The 17,442-nt window shown below is 38.2% G+C and overlaps 1 protein-coding gene across 1 annotated transcript; it reads right to left on the bottom strand.

The window, feature by feature from the left end:
• Positions 1 to 13,604: 13,604 nt before the first annotated feature.
• On the bottom strand, positions 13,605 to 17,442 carry LOC143603208 (uncharacterized). Its single transcript, XM_077080083.1, has 3 exons — positions 16,981 to 17,442; positions 14,340 to 14,645; positions 13,605 to 14,234 (listed from the first exon to the last, which is right to left on the bottom strand). Exons 1-3 carry the CDS (start codon positions 17,440 to 17,442, stop codon positions 13,605 to 13,607), a joined length of 1,398 nt encoding a protein of 465 aa, XP_076936198.1.

The raw sequence follows: 17,442 nt of genomic DNA, 5'->3' as shown, positions 1-17,442 counted from the left end.
GACTTAGAGCTTACTTGGGTTCTTTTCATCCAGAGTGTGTTCGCAATTTAGTATATGTTTATATAAATCCAACTGTTGGCAGTATTACTACAGGAATTACTGAAAAGAAGTTCAAGTTTTATGATATTGAAGAGAAAAAAAATCTTGAAAATGAGATGAAGGCATATTCCACTCTTATTATGGCATTATCTGAAAACATCTTTCATCAGTTTAACCAAATCAAAAAGTGTGCTACTCTGTTTGCTCAACTAAAGGCAGCAAGTTTGGGAAACACACTTGAAAGCAAGACAACCATGTTGAAGTTTCGATTCAGAAACTCTTCACTGCTGAAAAATGAGACTGTGGAAGATATGCTGAATCGGTTCTGTCAATTGATTGCTGAAATGTCCAATGTGAAAATGGAACCGAGTGAATGTGATCAAATTGACAAATTAAATAAAGTATTACCTCCTTTCTACTCAACTTACTTGATGGGTCTCACAGAAAATGGGTATTTCAAAACATCAGATCTCAAATGTATAGATTTTGTAGAAAAATTGAAGAAGTGTGAACTAGAATGTCAAAGTTCATCTAAAGCTAATCAAGAGCCTTCATTATCTGATGAGATTTCATCATTGGAATCTTTTGATTTTGAAATGGATGAAGGGTGGTTAATGGATTTGAAGAAAGCTCATGTTGATGATGGTTGGTCTATGCTTGCAGATGAGATATCCAAGACCACCTCATCAATGAATGTTGATAAAGATCCAAATGCAATGTAAATTATCATGCATACCTAGGTGATTCTTCCTGATAATCTTTATGAATCTTATGATTCGGTGCCAACATCACCTGAGGTATCTTCTAAACCATCTAAATCATTTGTTTGCGAAACTTGTGCTAATAATGTAAATTCATCTATTGTTGATGAACCTCAGAAAATTGATTGTTCTCAGTGTGGTGAATACAAGTCTAAACTTGAATCAATTCATCACCACAATGAGCAATTAGTTTTTGAATTAGCATGTATTCGTGATAACTATCGACAAGTGGCTGAAAATAATCAAAAATCTAAAGATAAGATTGATGCCTTGTTGATTAGTAATCATGACTTGAAAGCAGAGGTTGGATGTAAATTAAAAATCATCGAAATGTAGTTTCAAAAAATTTTTGAATTGAGAACCAAAATAACTGAGCTTGAAAATGAGGTGTTGGAGTTAAAGAATAAACTGGATAAATTTAGAAATTCATCTTTTTTACTTAATGAAATCATTGAAGTTAACAGCAATCACCAAAAGGGTGGTAAAGCTGGTTTAGGGTTTGTTGAAATCCCTCCTCTTTTTCAAAATGATTATACCATGCGACCAGACACGGTAGATCTAAAAGAAGTGGACATTGACTATCCACTGACAGTAGATCCTCCTGTGACTATTAGTAAGGTTAATATAATCAATGAGGAGAAAGTTAAACCAGCTGATCCAAAAACGGCTGTTAAGAAAGAAACAAAGTGTTTAACTCCTAAATCTCATATTCAAAGCAATCTGATTTTCTGTTAGACTAATGATGATATTCTTGTTGAAGATGTGGTTGAAACAGTGGTGATTTACAAAAATGAAAATATACCTGTTAAAAATCATATTCTTTGTGAACCACAAACTTCTGAGAAATCAAAAACTGGTAAACCAAAATTGGTTGTTACACCAAAGACATGTGATAAGAAAGTTATTTCTGAAAAGATATCAAAATCATTTTCAAAACCGAGTGTTAATGGTAAAAACTGGAAAGTTTACAAGTTAAAAGGTGTTGACAAGATGTTTGCTGATGAGCTCTTTCCGATAGCTCTTGTTAAACCTGAGAGTGTTGAATATGTTTATGATTGTGATCATTCGGTTTCTCTTAATCGTGATGCATCAGTGATGACTATTGGGGAAATGAAAAAGAGAAAATCAAAACCCCAAAAGGAATCCAAACCAGTGTTGTTTCAACAAAACAAATTTATCAAATCTACTGGTTCTGATGTATTGGAAAATTTTGCACAGTGTTCAAATCTTGAATTTTTCCAAAAGAAGAAAAGTGAGAAAATTCAACCCTCCACGTCTAAGCTTGTAACATAATCATCTTCGACGTGGGTTGAATTGAGAAAATGTTTTTACTGCAATGTTAAAGGACATTTGATTGTTGATTGTCCTTACAGGAGAAATCTCAAATTGCCTGATGCTTTAAACAAGATTTCTTTAACTTTTGGGCAATTTGAGACACTTGAACGAAAAGCTAAACAACAAAGACTTTATCTTAATTCATTGTTAAAATCTCCTGAAACGTCACATAGTTCTGATAATGTTAAATTTTTGAGACAACATGTTGATAAACCGTTACCAGCTTGGAAACCAAAGGTTCCAACTACATGTGCTGATCATGTTGAGGATATTGGCCGACCTAAGACTATGGTCTGGGTTCCAGTTTCTCATTAAATTATCTAGTTTTTGTGCAGGGATATCCAAGAAGATCTATCAACGTCATATGGATTGTTGCTAAATCAAATTTGTTGATAGTGGATTATCTCGTCAATGATGGGTGTTTTTGTTTGTTTGATTTGATTGTTAATTGCAAAGATTTAAAATTCATAAAATTTTCAATCGGCAAACTTGTTCACCATTCACACTGTTTAAAATACAAAATTTCTTTTTGGTGAACAAGATCTTCAAAAGATTTATCAATGTTGGAAGATCATTTTTCATTTTTCGTTATTTTTTACAAATTTTTTGTTATTGTTTATATTTTTTGGGGGGAGAAAATTAGAAAAATCCAAAAAGATTGTGTTTTCTGTATGAAAAATATTAAAAATACAAAAATATGTTGTTAATATTGAAAAATATAAAATTTGAGAAATGCGATCCGACATATATGAGAAATGATAGTACATTGACTTAGCGGACCTAACACATGAATAAAGTAGACTAAAAAGTGCCGTAAGATCAATTGTATGATGTGTATGATAGGCTTAACAGATAGTATAAGTGCTGAAAAGATATAAACCTAAATGCTTGCCAAATCTAGTGGTGTTACATCTTGATGCATATTTAATATCTGTATTAAGTATCAAAAAGTTTTAAGATTGCCGTGTGTGCATGCGTTCATTTTTGAAGAAAATTCTGCTTTGTTTTATCTTTAATTTTGCAAAGAAATTCAACTTCATTTTTTCTTTATTTTTATTCAAATCTTGGATCCTCTCCTGCGCGATAAGATTATCCGACTTGAGGTTTAAGATTTGGATATTCTGCTTTATTTTCTTGGTGTTTCGTATAAAATCTTGGACTTTCTCCTCGCGATAATACGGGATTATCCGAATTGAAAGTTAAGATTTTATACAACTTCAACTTATTTTATCTTTTTATTTTGTTAAAATGGAATCTTATCTGCATGTAGTAATACCGATCTTAAGGGAAAATTTTAACTTTCTGCTTTATTTTCTTTTTATTATTTTTGCATGAGTTACAGCTAATCAATTTAAAGAAAAATGAAACACGTACATGTGAAATTCATTGTATAAGAGATATAAAAATTGTGTCTGATAGGTGGGATCCACATAAGATTTGTGCTTAATTGAACCTTAATACGTATCGTAAAGTTACTGAAGGATCTGTATAAAGTTTAAAGTGGACAATTATATCTGCAATCATCATTGGGTTACGCGCATAATAATGTCAAAATTGAAGTGTAGTCTAGGACGTTACTAGTCAATATGATCCCATGTCGCGATCTTTCTCACAAAAATATGTACCGCTTACATTTACTGCTTTAATTTCTTTTCGTTATTTTGAGAAAAATACAAAAAGATTTTAGGTGTGTTTTGATATAAATTTTGAAAAATCAAAATTATTTTGGGTATGTTTTAGCTTAAAGTTTGTAAAAGCCAAAAAGATTTTTCTTTCCAATTTATTTTTGATCTTCCGACAAGCGATATACATTTTCAAATTGTTTGTGCCGAGTTAAAAAAATGTTTTCACCATTACACATTCTTTTTCATACTATTTGGTGCTTAAATGCTAAATCATGATAAACTTTACGGTTTATTGATGGAATGTGTTGATTGACTGTAGTTTTGACTGAGTGATGATTATTCAATCCTTGAATCTTCTGAAGATGGTGAATTTAAGGTATGGCAGAGTATTCGAGTTAAGAGAGAGTGAAGATGCTGATCGTGTGTACAGTATTGATGTTGATAAAGATTGAAGACGTACAGCTAATGCCAAGGGGGAGTTTGTTAGTGCATTTTCTTCATGGCATTATATGTATAAAGACACACGTGAAGACCAACTGAAAACGACAAAGATTAAAAGTTAAACGAACTCCAGCAATTGTCAAGGGGGAGTTTGTTAGTACATGAAATATGACAAGTGCTGGGAGTTAAACCGACGAGTCGCTTTGTTGATGCAAAAGTTAACGAATGGGAAGGAAACAAGCTTAACGAATAAGGTGAGGAAGCTTGTGGTTGATCAGGCTTAACGAATAAGGTGTAAGGCTTAGCGAATGTGCATGTATATATAAATAGGTTTCATTAGTTAGAAAGTTAGTTACACACACAAGTCATAACAGAATCTTACGAGGCACTGTATTGTACCGATACTCTGCCGAAATTTCTAATGAGCTTCAACGAGTTATTATTTACATATCGTCTACGTGTTCGGTCATTTTCGTTCATCGATTAGTATCGAAACGCACCGAAACAAACACCGTGTGTTTTCGGTTTCGTAGTTCAATATCGAGTTCATCGATCCTCATCGGGAAAAACAAGCCCACCTTCAAATTTTCCTCAACTTGCTTCGTTTTTTATCGAAAACTATAGTATCACACTCACTGGACTTCATAACAAGCTCCAAATGAAGCTCTTATTGCACTAGGACCTCGATATCAAAAGCACGCTCGAAGTATAATAACATTATATAAAAACTAAATAAAAGCAGTAATAATAAGTGTGTTAACACAACAAGTATAACTGACCATCATGTATTCTTCTGAATTTGGTTCCAATTTTACTATTTATCTGGAATGAATCCCTCCATTTGAAGCTTCTTTGGATGGGTACCCGCCCTAAGACTCTTAAATCATTGTCGTACAATTAAACGACGACTTTATCAAAAGATATGAAAATCGGTTTTAGGATAATTTAAGAATTTATATAGCTATAAACGACGAGTACATATTCAAACACTTGTTTGGCCTTACTTTCTTCTGCCATTACTTTCGCCTAGACTCAGTTTCACCTGTACTTCCGTTTCAAATTTACTTTTTAAGTATAAGAAAGTTTCTAGTGCCATCACCTTCATGCACAATTATGGAAACTTTCTCCTTAAACGAAAGTCAGTAATCCTAATTACAAACGAAACCTGGTAAGTTTCGTATGAGCCAAATTAGTTTTGCTGCCATTATTTTCACGTGCCATTAATTAAACTTCCGCCTGAACAAAACTTAGTAACTTTCGTGTGAACATTTAAATGGCTTAGTTTCGTTTAAGTAAAACTGAATTTTACGTCTTAACTTTTGGGTAACTCGTGCTTACTAATAGCCAAAGCTTTCTTATGATTGAACTCACTAATTGTCTAATTTTCATATGCCACAACCTTTCATTAAACGAACTTAAGTATGCCAATAATTATAAAAAGTTATACTTTGCATGAAAGTTTATTCTTGCATAAATGTAGGTCCCAACGAGGGTGGATCTAACAACTATTCTTGGATCAACCAAACTCGGTGCTAGCGGAATATCACACCGGGTCACCTTTGGTCTCGGATCTTGAGATGTTATTTTCGGTTTCTAGAGAGTGAGAGTGAGAGAAAGATAAGATGAGAGAGTTAGAGAATTGACAAAAGCTTGTTTTCTCATGGCAAGCTTCTCTATTTATAGAGAAGCATGCATGAGAACTTGTATTGTTTTCATATGCCCAATGGGCTTCTTTACAATGGCCCAAGGCCCAATTACAAACAAAAGAAACTTATAAGCTCAAACATACACAACTACATATATTCCAATACAAAAGACTTAGTAAACAAAACGGGACCTAGCAATCTCCCTCTAGTCTTTAGTATTGGAAACCGTCGGTATCATACACCAAGCATTCGTCCTCAGAAAGTGGAAGTTCAACAAGTCTTCTGATGAACTTGTTGAATGCTTCAACTATCCGGACTTTGTTCTGACGACCAATGTCCTCAATGGTGCCCAAGGGTGAGTTGCGGAGCTTCAGAATGTCTTCCATGTGCAGACCCATCAGCCCGTGCTCGTCAAACACACGAATTTCGTGCATATTCCTGCAGTGTATGACGGCCTCACCTGTCTTGTTGTCGAATTCCCACCCAATAAAGTCTCGGAGAGTGTTTGGAATATAGGGTTCACCATGATAAATAATGTGACAGTCTTTTGGCGCCCTATAACTCCACATGGTTCGCGGCTCTTTGGTGGCTAGGTTGATTTCTCTAGGGTTCTTGAACTTTCGACCCTTGTTTATTTCAAAATCCTTATAATCCTTTTTCGACTGATGATGCAAATGACGGGTGACCCAACCGTCCAAATTCTCATCATACTCTCCTCGGCCCAGAGCTTTTCGAAGATAATTGATATCAAGTTATGGTAGCGAACTCAGCTCGTGATGGGTGAGATAGATGAGATCTCCACTGTATCTTCTGATAGCCCAACAACTATTCTCCTGATTGTATACACAATCAACGAATCATCATGATAGGGGTAGTTGAGGGAGCGGGTACTTGCACGACTTGACACTATGTGAGTCTTTCTTTTATTCTTCGGTGTTGCTTGTGACAGTCGGCGGCTGGATCAACGATGGGATCACTTGCAGATGCTGAAGTAGCTTGAACTTGAACAGGTGGCGTATCTGGATTCGGTGAGTAGTTGATGTAGAAATCATCTTCTGCCTCCTCCGTATGAGATTGAACCGATTCAAGAGTTTTCCCGGCTTCAATGAACTCATCCATGACACCTGCAATATCACCTGCAGGAAACAACTCATTATAAATGTTAGCAATTCTTGAGTCATCTTCCCTCACATTGCTAGCAGATGCAGTGGGATAATCATGATGCTCTTGATCATGTGGAGGCGATTGAGTGTGACCTCTGCCTCCACCTGCAGTACCATCTCCACCATCTCCACCACCTCCTCCAGCATTGTCATCATCAAAGCTATCGTGAACATTGTCGTCCACACCATCATCTTCTTCATCATCCTCATCATCACTATCATCTTCATCATCACCATCACCACCTTCATCATCACCACCAGCTTGGACTTGAGGTTGCTCAGTATGTTCAAGTCCCAAGCTGGTTCCCACTCCACTTCCTGCTTGAGCAATCTTTGGTGCAATACGACCCACAGTTGTCTCTCCTTCTGAACCAACAACTTGTTCGACTCGCATGGCCACACTTGGACATGCGGTAGGTTGTGGTTCACCCAACCGTGAAGCTTGCTCTGCCCGTCTCCAAGTTCTGAAAACAGTATCAAATCTGTTTTCCAGGGCATGAAAATCATCATCACGCATACCCATGAGATTAGAGGTAGCTTGATACTTGCTTACCAATTCCTCGTTTGTCTTGAGCCGCAACTTGTTAAGACGATCATGCTCAGCAACTTTGACTTAGATAGCCTCAATCTCGGATCTGAGTTCAGTGTTTTCAGCAATGAGTGTTCCGAGTGAGGCGCACGATGCTAACTGTCCTTCGAGCATGGCTACTCTGGCGTTTGTAGCCTCTTTATCAATATCCCATTTAATTGTGGCATCCTCAATCATCTTGTTCAAGTGCTCTTTAAGAACATCAGCAGCCGGTAAGTTCTTTTCAAGTGTTTCCACTCTATCTCCCAGTCTAGAGTGTGTTGCCCTCAGATTTGTATTCTTCAAAGCTTCAACGTTCAGAAGCGCTTGTTGATTCTCAATTCAACCTTGGAGTTGATTGATCAAGGATCGTTGATTTTCTATCAAAACATGATGCAGCTCCCTTTGTTTTTTTAACAACTCAAATCTTGTCACCAACATTGCTTTGTTCGTGGCTTCCTCAACCTCCTTCTTCTTTTGATTCCTCCAGGGCAATGATCCTATCGAGGATAGGATCACCGTACACTGGAGGTGTCGAATACTTTCCTTTGGATATAGGTTTGGGTGAGAGAATAGTAGTTGGTGGTGTATCGGAGAGGATGGGTGGTGAAGTTGTTTGGAATGGAAGGGTAATGGATTGGGTAGGTAGTGGTGAGGTTGTAGAGGTGGGTGGTGTTGAGAATAGAGGTGTGTAGGGTATGGGTTCTAAGTTTGATGGTGTTGGTTGTGTTGGTGGTGAGGAAATAAAGGTTTGTGTCCATAGGCTTGTAAATTTAATGGGTGAATTGAAGATGGCTGAGGTGAATGGTGAGGTTGTTAAGGGTTCGGTTTGTGTTGGTTGTTCGGGTGGTGTGGTTGTGATTGAGGTGGAGAGGGTGGTAGTTGTTCTAAGAATGTGGAAATGGTTTGGTCTTGTGGTGAGGGTTCAGGTGAGTAGTCGGGTGAGTCATGTAGCATGGTCTTGGTTGGTTTGGCTTTGGCTTTGATTCTGGTTTTGGGTTTCCTGTAAACAGGGATCTTAATCTTAGCTACATCTAGGTCTCTAAGGGTTTTAGCTAAGGTTTTTGGTGAAACTACAGGTGGTTCAGATGTGGAGGAGGGCTTATCTTTAGTGGAAAGCTTGACAACGAGCTTGGAAGACTTCTGGGAGTCTGCAAGCTTCTTCAGACGCTTTAAGGACTGTATGTCTTCCTCCTCTTCTTCTTCCTCAGCCGCCTTAGCCTTACTCGAAGCACTACCAACAGAAGGCTTGTCGATAGCCTTCCGCTTCAGATCATGTTTCGCGTTAGTTCGATCTTCATGCGCCTCATGAGAAGTGTCACCTTCTTTAGCTTCAACTTCTTACTCAGAACGCACAATCTCCCCACTTTCTACAGTAGCCTCATCCCCAGCAGGCTCGGTTTCCTCAAACAGTCCAAACTTTGGTCCCAGTCTTTCTCCTTGATACTGGTGGCCCTTACCTTTTGTACTCAACATAAGCACGAATACTGACTGCTTGATTTCATGGACATGGTATGGCTCAGGCAACGACTTCTTGTCCTTGGCTTTCTTATAAGCTGGCCTGGGTGCCTTGGGAATCATGTCATCTAGTAGTAGCTGCACGAATCTGGGATATATAAGCCATGTCGATTCATTTGTTGCATTCGCCAGCATGCATAAGAACAACATCCGAGAATAATTGAACTTTTCCTGATGTGTTAATGCATACATAACCCGCACCCAATCTGAACGCATGCTATCGAAACCACCACGCAAGTCTGACAAACAATGGATCACTATATGGAATAGGAATCTCCAATATGGTGGTAGGTGCTTCTTCTCCAAGCTCTTTCACTCAGTATCATACCCCATGTCTGCAACACACCAACTCAACTTGGCCCTGTCACCTTTATAAAGTCCAAAGGTCAAATAGTCTTTAAGTCTCAAAATAGTCCAGTAGCTATCACAGTCCAGAACTCTGAAAATTTTGGTAAGTGTTGAAATTCCGCACAAGAATTTCGCATGGCCCTTATTTCGCTTCGCATGGCTTATGCGAAGCGAACAGACAATCCATTCGCTTCTCATGGGAGTGTGAAGGGAACCAGAGATCCAGTCGCTTCGCATGGATGTGCGAAGCGAAATAGATTCCTATTCGCTTTGCATGAGCTATGCGAAGCGAGCCAGGAATATATTTCGCTTCGCATGGTGATGCGAAGCGAACAAGAACTATATTTCGCTTCGCATGGTGATGCGAAGCGAAACATAAATATATTTCGCTTCGCATAGCGATGCGAAGCGAAAAACCTATCCATGCGAAAAAATTTTACTTAGCCCCTTTTTAATCCTTTTTTGCTTTCCAAGAGTTCACCTAGACCCGAATTGAGGATCTGGAAAGTTTGAAGCCAAAACCCTTTGGTTTACTAGGTCAATCGGACCCCAATATGTATAAAACGAACCCTAGATCTACAAACTATACAAAATAAACCTAAACCTAAGATCTAATGATGATTTTCATGATCTATAATCCTAACGACGGTTGCTTGATGTGACAACAACAAAAAATTTTGAAGATCAACCCTTAGATCTAGCCGATGGTTCTTATGAACCGTCGTCTAGATTTGAAAGAACCCAGAAGTCAGAAGATGAACAAGGATGATGATGATATACCATAGGTGTGGGTTCCATATTCATGATCAAAGTGTGATATAGAAGCAAGATTGTATGTAGATCTGAGATGAATAGTTAGGGTTTTATGAGAACAGTAGAGAGAGAAAGTGAGAGAGTACTTGGTAAAGTGAAAAGGTGAATAGCGAAAGATATTTTAGGTGTCCCTTATATATAGGGTCAGCCTATCTCGCGATAAGGTCAAAATATCACGAGTATTCGCCAAAAATACACTCTCAATCCTCGGTCTATAAAAATATTTGCACATTAAAACCCGAAAAACATTTACCCACTGAATCCAAGCACTTGTTTATTTTTCTGAATTTTCTTTTGTCGGTCCGTGACTGTTAACGTATGCAAGAACGATCTCTTTGACAAAAGTTAAACTAAAATAAAACAAAAGTAAATCACAACTTAAATAAAAATAAAATAAAATAAAGTAAAAAAATTAAAAATGAAAATGAAAATAAAATTAAAATTAAAAATAGAACATAGAATATTAAAATACCAAAGTAAATAATATTTTAGAAAATAAAAACAAAACAAAATAAAATAAAATAAAATAGAACAAAAATTAAACATATGTAAAAATAAAATTAGTATTGAATTAATTTGCATAAATCTTTTCATTAATTTGATTAACCATTTTAATAAAAATGATCGCAACATGGAATCATATTGATTTGTAAAGCCCTAGATCGCATTTCCATTTTGATATTAATGTGACATAAGTTCATCATCGATTGTAGATATTGTCCACATGTTTAACTTGACACGTATTTTGATGTTAACGTGATATATTTAAGGTTCAATTAGGCACGGTATATATGTCCCCACTTAATCAGACATGTTACTGATTCCATCATATCTCGGGCCTAGTTTGTGTTGACATATCACCTCTACTTGACTTAAACCTTTCTTAGTTGATCACAGTTCTCTTATTAACACACTTGACACTTTGTCGTTGTACACTAGACACTATGTACACTTGACTCGATCTAGAAAAATTCAAATAAAGCAGAAGTTCAGGCCATAACAATCAAGTCGGATAATACCATATTATCACGCAGAGAAAGTCCAAGGCTTGAACAAAAGAAAGAAAATAAAACAAAGCAGAAGATTCAGGGCCTTAACAATCAGGTCGGATAATACCATATTATCGCGCAGGAGAAAGTCCAAGGCTTGAATCAAAATAAATGAAGAACTAAAGCAGAAGTTAAAATTCCTAGAACTGACTCTTTTTCTGACTCTTTTTTTTTCTTTTTCTTTTCTGACACTGTTGTTTTTCCTTTTCTTTTTCTTGCTTTTCTTGACGCTTTTCTTGACTCAATAAAAATTAAAAAATGACACTGATTTTCATAAGATAACTGTGATCAGGTAAAAAGATGCTTGGGTATGACATGTGTAATTAAATTTCATCATTCATTGATATGACTTTAGTGTAATCAAGCAACCGCTTCATAAACATATATCCACTAGCATTGGCAAGAATTTAAGTTTATATCACTCAATACTTACTTGTTTGTCAAGCTTATCTACACATCTATGAGTGACTTTGTAGCCTTTTGATCTACTCTTTTCATGCGCTAGGATCATTACATACCAATGTACAATCACTTTCCATAAGGTCGGATCAAATTCTTGATTTAAATATCTGACTCCCTCTAAACGGGAGCTTCCTCTAAGTGGGACAACTCTTTTTGAATTTTCTTAAATATTTCTTAAATAGGAGTAAAGATGAAATTAATATTATATATAAAATAAAATCTTTTTGTTAAGTCAAGTGACTTGATTTTGTTTTTCTTGAAGTAAATTGAAAATCTTTTTGGTGAGTTAACATTAACTCATTTTTGAATATCTGACTCCCTCTAAACGGGAGCTCCCTCTAAGCGGGACAACTCTTTTTGAATTTTATTAAATATTTCTTAAATAGGAGTAAAGATGAAACTAATATTATATATAAAAATAAAATCTTCTTGTTAAGTCAAGTGACTCGATTTTGTTTTTCTTGAAGTAAATTGAAAATCTTTTTGGTGAGTTAACATTAACTCATTTTTCCCTCTAAAATTGTGACATGTTTAAAAAATATTTACAATTTTAAAATAAAAGATGAAATTTATTCAAAAGAAATCATGCCCAAAGATTCAACGAGAAATAAAAATCGGGCACGACTAAAAGCTTTGGTAAAGAGATCAACAAAGTTAAAATCAGTATGAACCCTTTTTATGTTGACAAGCTTACGATCAAAACAATCACGAATGAAGTGTATTTGGATGTCGATGTGCTTTGTCTTTGAGTGCTGGACCGGGTTTTTGACAATCGTAACGGCATACTCATTATCGCATTTGATCGTGGTATCATAGAAATTCAAACCGTAATCCAGCAGCTGATGCTGGATCCAAATGACTTGGGAACAGCAACTAGATGCAGCGATGTACTCGGCTTCAGCGGTTGAGGTGGACACAGTGACTTGCTTCTTGCACTGCCATGAAATCAACCTGTCTCCCAGGAATTGGCGTCCTCCCGATGTTGACTTTCGGTCTAAATTGCATCCCCTATAATCGCTGTCAGTAAAAGCATGAAGTACTAGAGGAGACTCTTTTGGATACCAGAGTCCCAATCGAGGTCTTCCCTTCAAGTATCTGAAAACACGCTTGACAGCTGTCATGTGAGATTCTCTTGCATCTGATTGATATCTGGCATACTGGCAAACATGGAACATGATGTCCGGTCTGCTTGCAGTGAGATACATCAATGAGCCAATCATTGACCTATACAGGTGCTGATCAACTGGCTTTCCTGATAGATCAGGAGCGAGGACTGGTCTTGTAGCGATTGGTGTCATGAAAGAAGTTGAGTCCTTGAATCCAAATTTATGAACAATGTCGTGAACGTACTTCTCCTGATGAGTCAAAGTCCTGTCCGTCTTTTGTTCAAATTGTAGGCCCAGGAAGAACGTCATTTCTCCCAAAGAACTCATCTCAAATTGCTTCTGCATAACCTCTGAAAACTTCTTGCACAGATTCTCATTCGTGGACCCAAAATAATGTCATCAACATACACTTGGACTAGAATCAGATCACCCTCAACCTTCTTGGCAAAGAGTGTTTGATCGACAATTCCTCTTTTGTACCCATTCTTCACCAAATGGTTAGCCAGTGTGGCATACTAGGCACGGGGTGCGTGGTGAAGACCATAAAGTGCTTTGTCAAGACGATAGACATGATCAGAATGATTCGGATCCTCAAAACCTGGAGGTTGGCTGACGTAGATTTCTTCTTTCACCTTTCCGTACAAGAAAGCGGTCTTTATGTCCATTTGATATACTTTGAAGTTCATGTATGAGGCGTAGGCCAAAAAGATACGAATTGTTTCTAATCTGGCTACGGGTGCATAAACCTCATCATAATCATATCCCTCACATTGCCAAAAGCCTTGTACAACAAGCCGGGCTTTGTTTCTGATGATAACCCTTTGTCGTCCTTTTTATTTCGGAACACCCACTTCGTTCCAATCGGCTTCTTATGTTCCGGTTTCCTTGCTAGCCTCCAAACATTCAGCTTCTTAAACTGTAACAACTCTTCTTGCATGGCTTCAACCCAAGAATTTTCTTTCAATGCAACTTTGTAGTCTTTGGGCTCAACCTGTGAAATAAAACAAGCAAAAAGACATTTGTTAATGTTACCAGAAGTGCTGCGTGTTTGAATACCAGCTAATGGATCTCCAATGATATTCTCAGTCAGACGTCGTCGGTGGATCGGTAATTGAGGAATTTGTTCGACATGCTTGACTGGTGTTGCTTCAAGCTCAATGGATAAGCTCTCTATGGGATGGAAAACTGTTGACACATTAACAGGAGCATTTGGTTGAGGGTCAATGGCACCTTCTTCTTGATCAACCAGATGTTCTTGAGCAATGGGACCTTCCCATAGGTTGTCATAAAATGGCACAAAGATGGCTGGAATAGAAGTTGCGTCTGTGTTGCCAGAAGCTACATACTGAGTCACTTCGTTCTGCACATTTGATGCATCAGCCTCTTCAGCAGGACTTTGATTTTCTTCTTCTGAGGGAGGTGTGGGAACAGAATCCACCACACTAGGTTATGCTGGAGGATTTACTGCATGATCAGTCTGGTCATGCTCTACATTGTCTGCTGACATGCATGAATCGGTATCTGAATCTGTGGTGTCTTCGACAGTGGGCATTTCAGTAGTATCTGCTGTTGGCTGAACTTCATTTACCGCGGCTGATTGATTAGCCACAGGTGGTGCATTCAGTACAGGTACAGGAGCAGCTACATTAACATCTTCCAGACCTCTTACTACAGCTTGCATCAAGATTGACTGATCATCTTCAGGTTGAACGGGAGCAGGAACCACACGGAAAACCGGTGGTGCAACTGGTGTTACGTACATCCCTTGAAACTGCTTGAACAAACTTTCATAATCGAACATCCAGTTAGGACCGTTGTGTGCATCCGTAGGGTTTAATTCTTGCCAATTGTAAGTCCGCCCGGGGCGTCGCCGATCGATACGAGATCCGCACGAGGTCTAGGAGTGCGGAATCCTCCTAGACTCGTTTAATGGTGTAGAAGACGAAGAACACGGTTACACATACATAAACACACGAACAAACACAAGAACGAGATAAACGAATCTGCAGATCCTTTCATATAATAATCATAACTCGTTACATACCAAACACGAAAATAAATGACGGCCGACCCGAGGTGAGCTCTACCTCGGTCCGTCCCACACGACTCTCCCTCTCGGTTTCTCTCTAGCTACTTGAACTGGACACACTATACTCTAATTTTATGGATACTCAAACCTAAACAAGACACATATATATATATCGAAACAACTTCGCGGGCTTGGGCTTGGGCCAGTAGGCGAAGTTGTTATAACTTCGCCTATGGCGAAGTTGTTCTAACTTCGCCTATGGCAGAAGTTGTTACAACTTCGCCAATGGCGAAGTTGTTATAACTTCGCCTATGGTGAAGTTTTTCTAACTTCGTACTTCGTTTCCGCTAATCAGAATTGCATAGCGACGGTCACAAAATGCACCAACAGACTCCCCTTTGACCGTTGCTCTCAATTCTAACAAACACAAAAGATCATCTGTTACAAAACATGCACCAACAGACTCCCTCTTAACTGATGATCTTCTGTTTGCTCTTCAACCAGCCGTGTCTGAAACTGTCTTGTAGCTTCACAAATCTACCAATCACCCAGTGTCTTCCATATCCGATCTCTCCTTCAGTGTAAGCTTCTCCGACTATATAGATTGAGGTCTTTGAAATGCATGCATCCCCGTGCCTAATTGATCATCTCAACCAATCACGTGAGTCATTCTGACTTCACCAACACGTGAAGTTGGGCTCCCTCCACAACTTCACCAACACGTCGGCATACGATAAGGTTTAATCTTCAACTACTCAACATCAAGTGATCAATTTCATCACAAAACCACCTTGACAGAATCTAACACACATGAGCATTAATTAATCCGAAGCATCTTCAATCACCAGGGATAACGATCAAGAACATAAACACTTTAATTCCCGATTAAATCCAACTTGTTCCAGACTTTTCACTTTAATAAATAAGCATCACGTTTCAGGATCCAATTCTCGAACGCCTTGAAAATAACATAAATAATATGCTCTGACCGCAATCCAGTAATGACAAAAACCTTCAGTTCAATTTGACTTTCTTCAGTTGGTCAACCTCGAACAACAACAATTTCATTGCCCACAAACACCCAAATATGTGTCAATATCCATTTTCAATCAATATCCCATTCACAACCTCAACTCCATATCCAGAGTTGACACGTAAGACCAAGAGATAACAAGTTTCACTCGTTGACGGAACAACGTCTTCGGTCTCACAATAATCGCGTACACCTGGCCATACAGACGAAAACTCTTTTTTTTTTTTAACTTCGCCTAAAAGTCAACTTCGCTCCTCTTTAACTTCGCCTGTCCATAACTTCGCTTGTACATAACTTCGCTTAACCTTATATCTTCGTCTAAACCCAAAAATTTAAGCGACAACTTCGTCTGAACCCCATAACTTCGCCTGCGACGGCTGTTCGGCCAAAAACGCATCAAAAACGTGCCAGAAACACCAAAACGCAGATCTCGAACCATAGCATAAGAGCCTAAGGCTCTAATACCACTTGTAAGTCCGCCCGGGGTGTCGCCGATCGATATGAGATCTGCACGAGGTCTAGGAGTGCGGAATCCTCCTAGACTCGTTTAATGGTGTAGAAGATGAATAACACGATTACACATACATAAACACACGAACAAACACAAGAACGGGATAAACGAATCTGCAGATCCTTTCATATAATAATCATAACTCGTTACATACCAAACACGAAAACAAATGACGGCCGACCTGAGGTGAGCTCTACCTCGGGTCGTCCCACACGACTCTCCCTCTCGGTTTCTCTCTAGCTACTTGAACTGGACACACTATACTCTAATTTTCTGGATACTCAAACCTAAACAAGACACATATATATATATCGAAACAACTTCGAGGGCTTGGGCTTGGGCCAGTAGGCGAAGTTGTTATAACTTCGCCTATGGTGAAGTTGTTCTAACTTCGTACTTCGTTTCCGCTGATCAGAATTACATAGCGACGGTCACAAAATGCACCAACACCAATCAATGTTGAATGATTCCAATATTACTCTGGTTTTCTTGTTGTAGACGCGATAAGCACTTTTGTTAGCAGAATAACCAACAAAGTAGCACTCATCTGCCTTCTCAGCAAACTTGGAAGTTGAACCAGCATTCGTTTGGAGCACTGTGCAAGGACATCCAATTGTTCTGAAGAAGTTAACCCTTGGCTTTGTTCCATAGAAAACTTCATAAGGAGTCTTGTTCAATCTCTTGTTCAGCAACACACGATTCTGGGTAAAGCAGGCAGCATTTATGGCTTCACCCCAGAAAAACAATGGAAGTTTTGAGTATGATAGCATTGTTCTTGCTGCTTCTACCAATGTATGGTTTCGCCTTTCAGCCACCCCATTTTTTTCAGGAGTATAAGGAGCACTGAACTGACGAAGAATCCCCTTGTTGTGGCAAAACTCATTGACAACCTTGTTGTAGAATTCTGTTCCGTTCACTTCTGATGCACCTGACTCTTTTATCCGTTTGATTCTTAACCAATACAATGAACCTGAGTAGAAACTAAGCTGTCTCAT

The sequence above is a fragment of the Bidens hawaiensis genome, unplaced genomic scaffold (assembly GCF_021521415.1).
Source record: "Bidens hawaiensis isolate Kalapana, Puna unplaced genomic scaffold, B.hawaiensis_p1.1 tig00061021_1, whole genome shotgun sequence".
In the NCBI taxonomy this organism is placed as follows: Eukaryota; Viridiplantae; Streptophyta; class Magnoliopsida; order Asterales; family Asteraceae; genus Bidens; species Bidens hawaiensis.
This window is presented reverse-complemented; position numbering and strand designations above follow the sequence as displayed.

What these genes read in the sequence shown, in the direction of transcription:
- LOC143603208 (XM_077080083.1), bottom strand. Translation starts at nt 17,442, where the DNA reads ATGAGACAGCTTAGTTTCTACTCAGGTTCATTGTATTGGTTAAGAATC. An exon ending in AGGCAGATGAGTGCTACTTT is followed by an intron (nt 14,646 to 16,980) that starts GTTGGTTATTCT and finishes TTGTTCAAGCAG; the next exon opens with TTTCAAGGGATGTACGTAAC. An exon ending in ATGACCAGACTGATCATGCA is followed by an intron (nt 14,235 to 14,339) that starts GTAAATCCTCCA and finishes TCAAATGTGCAG; the next exon opens with AACGAAGTGACTCAGTATGT.